The 11633-nt window shown below is 47.5% G+C and overlaps 1 protein-coding gene across 1 annotated transcript; it reads right to left on the reverse strand.

The window, feature by feature from the left end:
- Positions 1 to 4768: 4768 nt before the first annotated feature.
- Positions 4769 to 5566, reverse strand: LOC102019616 (melanoma-associated antigen 10-like). Its single transcript, XM_005406472.2, has one exon. It carries the CDS (start codon positions 5564 to 5566, stop codon positions 4769 to 4771), a length of 798 nt encoding a protein of 265 aa, XP_005406529.2.
- Between the last annotated feature and the right edge of the window lie 6067 nt (positions 5567 to 11633).

Consider the following 11633-nt stretch of genomic DNA (forward strand, 5'->3'; position numbering starts at 1 on the left):
AATCCTCATGATGAATGTGATCATTATGTACTATGAACATGAACTAAGAAGAGAAACAGTTCAGTTCTCCCCTAAATTCATGCCTGCGATTTCTGGCAGATCCTGGCCTGCTCGCTTTGCTAACAGGGCCTGGTTCCTCCCGATATCTAATAAAGATCTTCACAGCAAGGGTCACTTTCTTGAGACAACAGAAGCAAAAGCACAGCACACCTGCACTACTGTGAATGGGTTTCCTCAGACTGAGGATCGTAGTATCCAGAGGCGCTCCCTTGTCTGGGGCAGGCCCAGGTGGTCACATTGTCCCCCTGCTCACATGAAGCTGCATCTGGGAAATCAAGCCCACCATCTCCCTAGGACAGCAGAAGGAGAAGTACTGGGCAGGTGACTCTTCTCTGAGGACCTACCTCAGGCCACCCCAGCCTGCCAGCAGGGACAGGTTTCCCATATCTTAGATCTGCTGACCTGAGGCCACACTCCTCATACCAAGGCCCTCTCCTCCCTGACACCAAAAGCTAGGGGTAAAGGTGCATTGGGTCCTCCAAAGGCTGACATCTGGGTGAAAGTCCCCTTCTGTCCTAGCGACAAATGTTCTCTCAGTGTTCCTGTAACTCCTCCCTTTGAGTTCTGCCAAGACATATAAGAGTCTGTGAAAGTGAACCCTTGTTCCTCAGATTCCAGGTGGGAATGCAGGACCGCACTCAGATTGAAAGAATGACCAGGCTGGGTCCCATCTGGCATGTGTCCTGAACCCTCAGCCCTGCCTCATTTAGCATCTTCATTGGGTCAGGACCTTTCCACCCCACTTCCCTGAGGCCTTGCTTCTTCTTCCAAGTCCTTAGGGTTACTCAGACCCTGTTGAAGAAGTCAGGAATTCACTGCCTGAGAAACCTTCATGGGGCTTCCCTGGACTCAGAGCAGGGACAGACTTCTGTGGGTTCCTCTCTTTCTGGAGTGCCAGGCACACTCTGTGAACAAGCCTGTTACCATTCTCACGGCCTGATCCACGGAAGTGGGGAAACCATGCGTCAAGGCACCAGGCCCAGGAATTGCCTGGCCTGATAACAGGAGATGAGATGTCACCTGTGGGGCTCCTGTAGTGCAGTAGGGAGGGAGTCAACTTTCTTTCTATGGTTCTGTCAGTAAGTTGCCAGCAGAGCCTGAATTCCATGTCTTTGCTTACCTGAGTGTACCCCACACTCTAAAGCTCTGTCTTCCAGGTCCCCTGAGCCAAAAATGAGGAGGGGCTCTCGTGTGGTCCAGGTCTGACACTGGAGAGGGGTCCGAGTTGTTCCGAGAACCTCTCTCTGAGCTGGGGCTTCCTCAGGTCCCTCAGGCCCTCATCTGGATAGAGAGCATGTTCGCTCTGCTCTCCTCACCTAGTCGGTGGATCTCAGAATAAGGCTGTCCTCTCTGTCTGACTGCACAGGCTGAAGTCACTGGATGTCATACACAGTACCTTGCAAGGCCTTCATGGGGATGAGAGGAGGTGCTGCAACAGATTGTCTCAGGCCTCTCTCTACTCTCTCAGGCCCTACCTCAGTCTCTACCACAGGCAGAACCCACTTCCTAGACCACCCACAGGGTGTACCCCTTTGGATACAGTGTCTGACACAGGGATGTCTAAGGCAGAAAGATCATCATGGGAGGAGGGAGTGGAAGTGGAGTGCCGAAGCCAGGTGTTCAAAAAAAGTAAAGCACCTAAAATTTAAATCCCAGTCAAGAAATGGGCAAGAGGAATGAACAGACCCTTCACAGAGGAGGAAATACAAATATATGAAAGAACGTTTAACATCACTGGTCATTAGAGGGGTGCAAGTAAAACAGTACTGATATTTCATATGACTTCAGAAGTGATGGCGATCACTAAGGAATTAAACCATAGCAAATGCCTCCATAGCTCTGGGGAAAAAGGAATCGTCCTTCACTGCTGCTGGTAATGTACACTAGTGCAAGCATTGTGGAAATCATCATGGAGGTTTCTCAAATAAATGAAATTAGAAATTCCATATAACCCAGCTAATCCTACTGGTAGTTATTTTCCCCAAAGAGCCTAAGACATTAAACTGCAGTGATACACGCACACCAGTGCTTACAGCAGCACAATTTGTAATAGCTAAGTACTGGAAGTAGCCTGCATACCCATTAACAGATGACTGGATAAAGGAAATGTGCTATCTATGTATAATGGAATACTTATCAGCTATGAAGGATGAAAAATCTGAGACATTTTTAGAAAAATGAATGTACCTGTAAATATAATGTGGAGTGAAATAAAGCAGGCACACAAGTCTGAATACCATGTGGTATCACTCATTTAAGGGAGGTAAAGTAAAAACTAAAAGAGTACTAAATGACGGATAGAAGAAAGAAAAGGGGATGGATCTCCTGCAATAGAGAAGTGGACCAAGAGAACAGAGGTGTGGCATGAGGGGGACAAGGAAGGGAAATAACTAGAATAAAGATATTCCATGTACAGGAATGTAAAAGCATCAGTGAAAATAAACACTATATGCCATAATATGAGCTGAGATTAATAAAATCATCCAGAATGAAAATATGGATAGAGAACCTAGAATAGTAGGAGGGAGGAGGGAAGGAGCAGAAAGGAATTTAAAAAAAGAAACCAGCTGTACTGTCCATTAGTGACCCCCAAGATGATTGGAAATGTCATGTAATGCAAATATGTACTATTTTTTAAATATTTAAAAGGACTTAATAAAATGGAGAACTCACAAGAATTGTAGATATTCCTAGATATATATAAACACTCAAGCTGAAAAAAGAAGATGTAAAATTCCAAATATATCAATATCAGTCCATGAAATTAAATAATTTACATGAAAAACCGCCAACTAAGAAAGGTCGATGGCCCATGGGATTCACAGCCCAATTTTACAAGAATTTCAAAGAAGCTCTAATGCCAAATACTCCTCAAACCCCTTAACGAAACTGAATGGGAATCAGGATTCCCAAAGTCATTCTTGGAAGCAATCATTACCCTGATCCCAAAACCAGAAAAGAATGTAGTCAAAGAAGAGAATTAGAGTCCAGAATTACAATAACTTTAATGAAAATGGGTGCACAGTCATGAGTAAGATATTGGCAAACACAATGCAACAAATCATCAAAAAGATCATACAACGTGATGAAGTGGGATTCCCTCCAGGGACGCAGGGATGGTACACCAGGCACAAATCAAAAATTAAATAGGTCCCGGAAAGAAAATCAAGGACAACAATAAGTGATCATATATATTGACACAGGCAAGCATTTGACAAAATCTAACATCCACTCATGATTAAATCTCCTGTCTTCATAACATCTACCTCCTTCAGAAAGGAAATAATGGAAAACTGGCCCAGATCTCGTCCTGGGGTTACACAGGGGAAGAAGCTTGTGAACAATGAGAAAGGGCTCTGGAAGGAGGGGCACTTGGCCAGCAGTCATTTGATCACTTGGGTAACTGGCTAAAGCAACTGGCCGGATCCTCCTGTCCTTCTTGTAAGAGTGTATGAGGCAAACTGGACTCATGAGGGGAAGCTGTCCAAGAAAAGCCAGTCAGCCTGGCACTGCAAGACTGTGGCAAATGGACACTCCCAGCGGACAGGAGAGCACCTGTTCGAAGACATAATGGCCTCACTTGACATGAAGGTCATCCTTATGTCGCAAGAAACCTTTGAAGATGTTGAGCATAAGTCTGCTGGTTCCTTCCGTGTGTAGGACCACTCTTTTCATCAAGGGATTCCTCTCAGCTTCACCCAACATCTAAAAGCACTGCCCAGAGCAGTCCTCCATGCTCTCAGGCTGTCCTCTCAGGCCCAAGACTCCTCATCTGAGGGCCTGGCTCGGCCACCTTGCAGCTGCATTAGATCAACTCCCGCAAAAAACACTGCAGTTACCCCAAGCCCCAAACTTCTGTGGCTCAGCACACACCTGCGGCTGCTCTCTGCCACTCTCATAGAGCTCTTTTTCATGCCTTTAATTTCTTGAGGACGTCGCTCTGTTTTGCAGACATTTGTGATATTCTTGGTCTCCACATTCTTATGGGGTAGACTTGATTCTGCTCCATGTAGTGTTCTCATATCTCCACCACAGATACAAAGCCTCCCAAAGGCAAGTGTGCAACAAAAGTTTAGAGGTGCATGTGCCCATGAGCAGATGGCAGTAATTTCCCCTAATAGGATAAAGAAGCAATCATATGCAGCTATATATATATATATTTTGATATTATAGATCAGCAGCAGAAAGGAATAAGAAGCTAAGGGTTGTTTTTCAGTCTTATCTTTATTTCTGTACTCCATCTCAGTTGATTGAAACTTTTTCCACATTACAAGGGATTTCCTATTCAAATCCTTTCTTATCACAATTAGAATGAAAAGTTCGCAGTTTGCTTCACAAAAAGGAAAGATTCTCATATTGGAATGGAAAAGCAAAATCCATTTGTGATCAGTGTCACACAAAATCACATTTACTTTAGAAATCATAATCAGATATCTTCATCCCCAAACTAAAATTACATTTAACATGAGCACCGTTCCAAAAATAAGATGTGCAATCTACTTCAATCTTGCAAAAAAGGAACAAATTTTCAAGAAGTCCAAAGAAAGCAAGTGCTAGTTTCCAAGTAACCCAAATAAAACAGACGCCAAGGTGGCACACACGGTATTTGCATAGTCCTCCTGTAGCCCTTCACAGCTTAGAAAACTGCCTCGCCTCCTAAAGCACAGACCGAAGAATCCGCCTCATTTCACATGGAGTGCGAGCTAATCTACTGATGTAGTTTTGGAAAACTCCAGGACCATGGAGACCAGCTTCCCAGTTCAGGGGCCCTGACCCTATCTTGTTCCTCTCTCCAAGCCTCATCATACAGAATTGGGTAAGACTTGGGATCTCTCCTATGAAGCCTGGCCAAATGCTCTAGGAGTTTCATCTTGCTGGTTTCAGCATGGGCCCTTGGACCCCACAGGAACTCATAGCGATCAGGATAACTATTAGGAATCTGCTGGTATTCCAGGTACCGTTCCCGTACCAAATCCACAGTGATGAATTTCCAGGGCTCCCCAATTGCAATATTATCCCTCTGAGCTAAGATCTTCCTCATTCTCAGTACTTCTGCTATCTCCTCCTCACTGGCAGTGTTGCCTTTGATGAAGATGACCGTCAGGATGACTATCAGGACACTGATTTGAAGAAAGCTCTCAGAATCATCATTCAGTAATCCCTTATAAGTGAGGCCCAATAAGGGCACAAGCTCATATGCATGACCAGGGGCATCCACTTCCTTCACATCAATGCCAAAGCCCGCACACATGCACTCACAGAAGTCCCTGAAGATCACAGGGAAATGCTCACGGTAATCACGGTCCACGATGTGCAGCATTTCTTCCATGGTGACCTGCTCCTTCTTTTGGTACTTGCGGAGCAGGAATGGCACCAGTTTATATAACCTGTCATTTAGAAACATGTGGCGCAGCGTCTGAGGCCAGATCATTTCCTCTGAGGGGTTTTGATCCTCCATGTCTTGTCTTGAGCCCTTCCTGTGTTGACTCCCTTGACTGGACCCCATGGCGGTTGGGGGAGAGAACATGCCCCAAGGATTCTGAGGAGGACTTGGTGTTGCAAGCCACAACCCTTCACTCGGTGTGGCCCCAACTGCACTATAGGGGGAATAAGATGCACAGGGAGCAGGGACTGCTGCTTCCTGTACACCATGCATGGGACCTTCTGCACCCGTGAGGACCTGTGTATTTCTTAGGGTATGATGGCCTCCCCCTCGCGTGTTATGTTCCCTCCATTGACCATGGGGCATCATGATGTTCTGCGCAGAGAGCAAGAGCTTTTTGTCAAAGACTCAGACACCTGGAGGAGAGAGGGAGACTATTAGTGTCCTCAGCTGAGAACCACACACTCTTTGCCCCCCACAAGGGACCATTAGAGGTCTTCTCTTTGGCGGGTGCTCTAGACATCACAACCTCTTGTCCCCATGATTCTGGGATATGGAATGAGGCTCCTTGGCAGGGTGCTGTTGAACTCATAACACAAGGCTCTAAGGAAGATGTTGGCGCATATGAGCCCTTGGGATTATGAAGTGTCCTGCTCTGGAATAGGGAAACCCTTAGGTCCACATCAGGGCATGCACCTCACCTTGACTCCTGAGCCTGCCTGGGCCTGCTCTACTGATTGAGCTGAGGATGCTGCTCCACAACAAGACCTTCACTCCTGGTTGCCTGAGCTCCTGTAAGAGGCGTGGAGGCCCGAGGGCTGCACAGCTCAAGCACAGTCCTGCTGTCTCAGCCCTCACAGGACGGGTGGGCTGTCTTCAGAGCTCCACACTTCTCCAGGTGAATGGTCAACTCTATGCTCACTTAAGACCCTGACAAACTCAGAAAAAGTGTCTTGCTCTTCAGAGGTAACAAAGGACACCCGGGGAACACAGCTGGCCATAGCTGCCTGGGGCAACAGGTGGCATGGAAAACTTCAGTGGTGTGTATGTGTCCTGGGAAACAGAACCTGCTCCATCTTTACCTCAGTGAGTGGTTAGGTGTACGAGTCTCCCTGCAATGACTTGGAGCCACCTTCTTGAAAAATCAGCCTTAATTCGGACACACTGAAAGAGGAAGTGAGGGAATGGGAGTACAGCTGTGTTCCCCAGGTGTGACTACAAGGGACCAAAGGGACAGGCCGAGGCTAGGACACTGTGTTCAGGTAACTGTGTTCCCTATGCCTCATCTAGGCCCTTGATCGACCCTGGGATCATACTTCTGCGATCCCTATTCTAGTCCACTTGTACTCAGGATATCACCTCAGTGCGACCAGTCATACAGACTGAAGAGAGCAGATTCAGTCTGACCCCCCTGTGCAGGCTGCCTGGGATGACAGCAAGCACAGGTCCATTGTCAGAAGATGGCACAACTGTCTGTGTTCAGGTCAGGCGTACACTAACTCCTCTCTTATGATCCTCAACTTGACTCTTAGTGGATAGGGCAACTGTGTGTCTCCTGACCAGGTGGGGCTCCCTGTGCCAGCCTGAAGACACACTGCAGGTAGGGCCCTTCACCTCCCTGACATCTCCAGGATTCTAAAAAGAAGTGAGCAGGTGCCCATTGTGTCGCCCTGACATGGGAACAAAAGTGCTGATGGAAAGGTCTGTGCCCATCTCTCCTGTGATGCCAGCCTCTGCTGTGGTTTAAGTCCGGATTTCCTCCAAGGCCCATGGGATCACAGGCAAGACCTCCAGGAGGTGACTGCAGCATGGCGGGGGCTTACAGCTGCCCTGCTCTTAGCTGGGGGGCCTGGTAGGAAGAGGAGGGTCACTATCAGGTGACAGGGCAGGGTCCACCTTCCTTCCGACTGCACCCTTCATTCCCTGCTTCCTGAGGGACACATAGTGAGTAGCTTTCCTCCCACCAATATCTTCCACTCTGCTGTTCTGCCTTAGATCTGGATAACCACAGTCTGAAACCTCTGGAAACTGAGCCCAAAGCAACTTTTCTTACACTGAACTGCAGATGTCAGCTTCTGTGTCTCACCAACAAGAACATAAGTAAGGTTTCCCCTGTGTGCTTCTGTAGCTTCTCAACTTTCCTCCTGTCTGTGCCTGCATGTGAGAGGAGCTGATCTCCCACAGTTCTCATCTGGAAAACTCCTCTCTGCCCCCTGGTAGAAGTGAGCATGCCATTAGTGCCTCCCAGGGCTGACCTGGAGAACAGGAAGACTCTCAGGGATCTGTTGTTTCTGGGCTGAAGACATCCTCCATCATCAGGAGGGACCCATAAATTGGACCTCTCAACTCCTGGGGTCCTCCATTTACTAACCATATGTAGCTCCCTCTACTGACTGTGGTCCCCTTTGGAACCAGGCCACAACTTCATAGGTTCTTCCACGTGTAACCACTTAGAAGAATTTTCAGCAGTTTATATACATCCACCCTCACCGGGGACTCCTGACTGATAACAGGGGAAGCCAGGCTCTGTGGGGTCCTTTTGTTCATGGCTGTGGGTTACCTTCAAGCCTTCAGTGCTGGAAAATAGCAGAGTGATGACCGCTAACAATTCAGTGGCTCCAAGATTTGAAACTGACACTCTGGAAAATCACACCTGGGGGAGAGGAAAAAATAAAAAAGAGAGAAGTAGATCACCCAGCATGAAGAAAAACTGACTCAAATCTTGCAAAATATAGAGAATTCTTTCAAGAAATTAAGGGGGCATATGTATGAAAGAAAGATTTAAATTATGGTTATTTGCAGATAACATGATCCTCTCCATAAAATACCTCCAAAACTCCTATAATTAATAATCAAATTTGGGCCAGGCGTGGTGGCACACACCTGCAATCCCAGTACTCAGGAGGCTGAGGCAGGAGGATTGTTGCAAGTTCAAGACCAGCCTGGGCTACAAAGTGAGCTCAAGGCCAACCTGAACTGCATAGAGAGACCCGGTCTCAAAAAGACAAAAATAAATAAATAAATAGTCAAATTTGGTGGTGTAGAAGTTTACAAAGGCAACACAAAAATATCAGTAGAGTCCCTTTACATCAGTAAAAAACACAAAGAGAAAGACCTGAAGGAAATACTTCTCACAGTAACACTGAGAAAAATGAGATACTCAGGAATTCGCCTAACCAAGGAAGGGAAGCACCTCGACTGTGAAAATTACAGTAGATTGAAGAAGATATTAGGAAATGGGCAGCTTTCCTCTGTTGGCAGAACCAACAGAACCAAAATGGCCATACTTCCAAGACTGTTATGCAGATTTAACACAATCACAATCAAATGGCTACTTAAAAGGAATCAGTTCATAGTAAGTGCTAAGTAGCCTGTGGGGAAAGATGGGCACTTCTTCATTGTTTGTGGGAATACAAACTGGAAATATTATGATGGAAATCAACATGGGAATTACTTAGTAAGCTAATGCTAAAATGTACATTCAACTCACATATTCAACTTCTAGGTATCTCCCTGTGAAAATTGAGGACATTACATCACTGTGCTACATGAATTCCCATGTGTAGAGCAGCACAATTCGAAGTGGCCAAATCTTGGAAGAGGACTGTACGTCCACTGAGAGATGCGTGGATAGAACAATGTGGTATTTACGCACAATGTGGTACTACTCTGCCACGGAGAAGGATAAACTTGAGTCATTCATAGGAAAACAGATGCACCAAGATACCACAATGTTAAATGAACTAATCAGCCACACAAATTTATACATCACATGGCTTTTCTTATATTAGAAACCCAAAATATAAATAAACAGCAAAATAAAAATTGAGTAATTTAAAAGAGTGAGTTCTTTAGCATACTGGGAGGGAACCAAGGGATGGAAAGAGAGAGGCAAAGAGTGGAAGAAGGAGCATCAGATAAAAAAGGGGAACAGGAAGTCTGCACCTACACCAAGTCCCTGTGAGCAACGTGATCAGTATGTCATGGTCTGTATCCCAAGAGATGCAAGGCTGGGGAGGGAAGAGAGGGAAGGGAGATTTTAAAAAGAAAGAACATGTGCCATGTACACGTATCAGTTCCCACAATGATTATAATCATTACGTATTGCACACATGTACCAATAAGAGGAAAGAAACTTCAGTGCTCACCCCGGTTCCTCTCCTTGATTCCCCCCAGATCCAGGCCTGCTTCCTTTGCCAACAGGACGTGGCTCCTCCTGATACCTGATGAAGATCCTCACATCAAGGGCCACCTCCCTTATCTCAAGAAGAAAAAAGCACAGCACACCTGCACAGCTCTGTATGGGTTTCCCCAGACTGACAGAGGAGTAGAATCCAGAGGCCCTCCCTTGTCTGGTGCAGGCCCAGGTGTTCACATTTCCCTGCTGCCGACCTCCAATTGCATCTGGCAAATCAAGGCCACCACCTCGCTAGACACAGCAGAGGCGGATATACTGTGTGGTGACTCTTCTCCGAGGTCCTGCCTGAGGTCACCTCAGCCTGCCAGCAGGGCCAGGCTTCCCATGTCTTGGATCTGTTGACCAGAGGCCACACTGCTCAGACCAAGGCCCTCTGCTCTCTGCCACCAAGACCAAGGTCAAAGATGCACTGCATATGCCAGGGGCTCACGTCTGTTGGGAGGTCACCCTCTGGTCTAGAGTGTAATTTCCCCTCATTAATCCTCCCTGTATTCCTGCCCTAGAGTCCAGAAACAGGCTCACCTTTCTGTGACCTGCAGCCTCTCCCCCAGATTCCAGGTGGGAATGCAGGGCAGCACTCAGACTGAAAGAATGGGCAGGCTGGGTCCCATCTGTCATGTGTCCTGGGCCCTGCATTCCTGCCTCCTTTCTCATCTTGCCTTGGCCCGGGCCTGTTTCCCCCATTTCCCTGAGGCCTTGCTTACTCTTCAGAGACCCTGGGACCTCTCAGACCCTGTTGAAGAAATCAGGAATCCCTTGCCTGACAACACTGTGTGGGACTTCTCTGGATTCAGCAGGGGCAGACTTCTGTGGGTTCCTCTCTTTGCTGGAGTGCTAAGCACCCACTGTGCCCAAGCCTGTTACCGCTCTCAGGGCCTCGCCCATGGAAGTGGAGCAAACTCAGATCCACGCATCATGCCCAGGGATTGCCAGGCCTGATAACTGGATCGGGGAGGTCGCACATCCCGACCTTAGTTGGAACTCCTCTAGTTGGGTAGGGAGGGGGACATCATTCTTTCCTATGGATTTGGAACTTGGTTGCCAGCACAGCCTTAATCCCCATCTCTGTGTACCTGAGTGTACCCCACACACCAAGACTCTGAGCCCAAAATGGGCAGGGGGCTCCTGTGTGGTCCAGGTCTGACACTTGAGATGAGTTGGGTGGTTCAGAGACCCTCTTTCAGGGTGAGACTTCCTCAGGTCCCTCAGGCCCTCATCTCGACAGGGAACATGTTTGCTCTGCTCCCCTCACCTAATCGGTACATCTCAGAACAATCCTATCATCTCTCTCTGACTCCACAGGCAGAAGTCACTTGAAGTCATAAACAGTACCTTACAGGGACTTCATGGGGCTGAGGGGAGGTGCTCAAGGAGATTGTCTTGGGCCCCTCTCTACTTTCTTTGGCCTTACCTCAGTTTCTACCACAGGCAAGACCCACTTCCTAGATCACCTTCAGGGTGCTCCCCTTTGGATAAAGAATCCGACCCAGGGATGGCTAAGGCAGAAAGTTCATCGTATCCATGGCCACTAGAAGGGTTATTCTCAGGCAAGTGTATCCCAGGTACAGAGCTGATAACACAGGCAGGTATGTATTATTTGCGGACCCGCTACCTGGCTCAGAGCTTCCACACTTACCCCACTGAGACTCAAATTGACCTAGCTGAGCACAGGTCCTCTCTGCTACTCCCACATTAAGCAGGATCCAGAGAACCAGGCTCAGTACCCTGAGGCCGAAGGTGGTGCTCCCCTGAGAATTCTCCCCTGCACAGTACAGGGCTGTCTATAGTGGCAGGTATGGGTTATTTCCAGACTACCAGCCTCGGCTGGGGCTTCCTTTCTCATTCTCAGCCTCTGAACTTAACCTAAGAAATCTCAAGTTCTAACTTCTCAGCCACCCTGAAGAGCAGACCGCAGCAAAAGGCTCTGACACCCAGGTCACCCATAGCATACCTGGGTGAGGGCTGATGGTATCATATCTGCTCCTGGGTGGT

This window comes from Chinchilla lanigera, unplaced genomic scaffold (genome assembly GCF_000276665.1).
Source record: "Chinchilla lanigera isolate Chin_1 unplaced genomic scaffold, ChiLan1.0 scaffold00097, whole genome shotgun sequence".
In the NCBI taxonomy this organism is placed as follows: domain Eukaryota; kingdom Metazoa; phylum Chordata; class Mammalia; order Rodentia; family Chinchillidae; genus Chinchilla; species Chinchilla lanigera.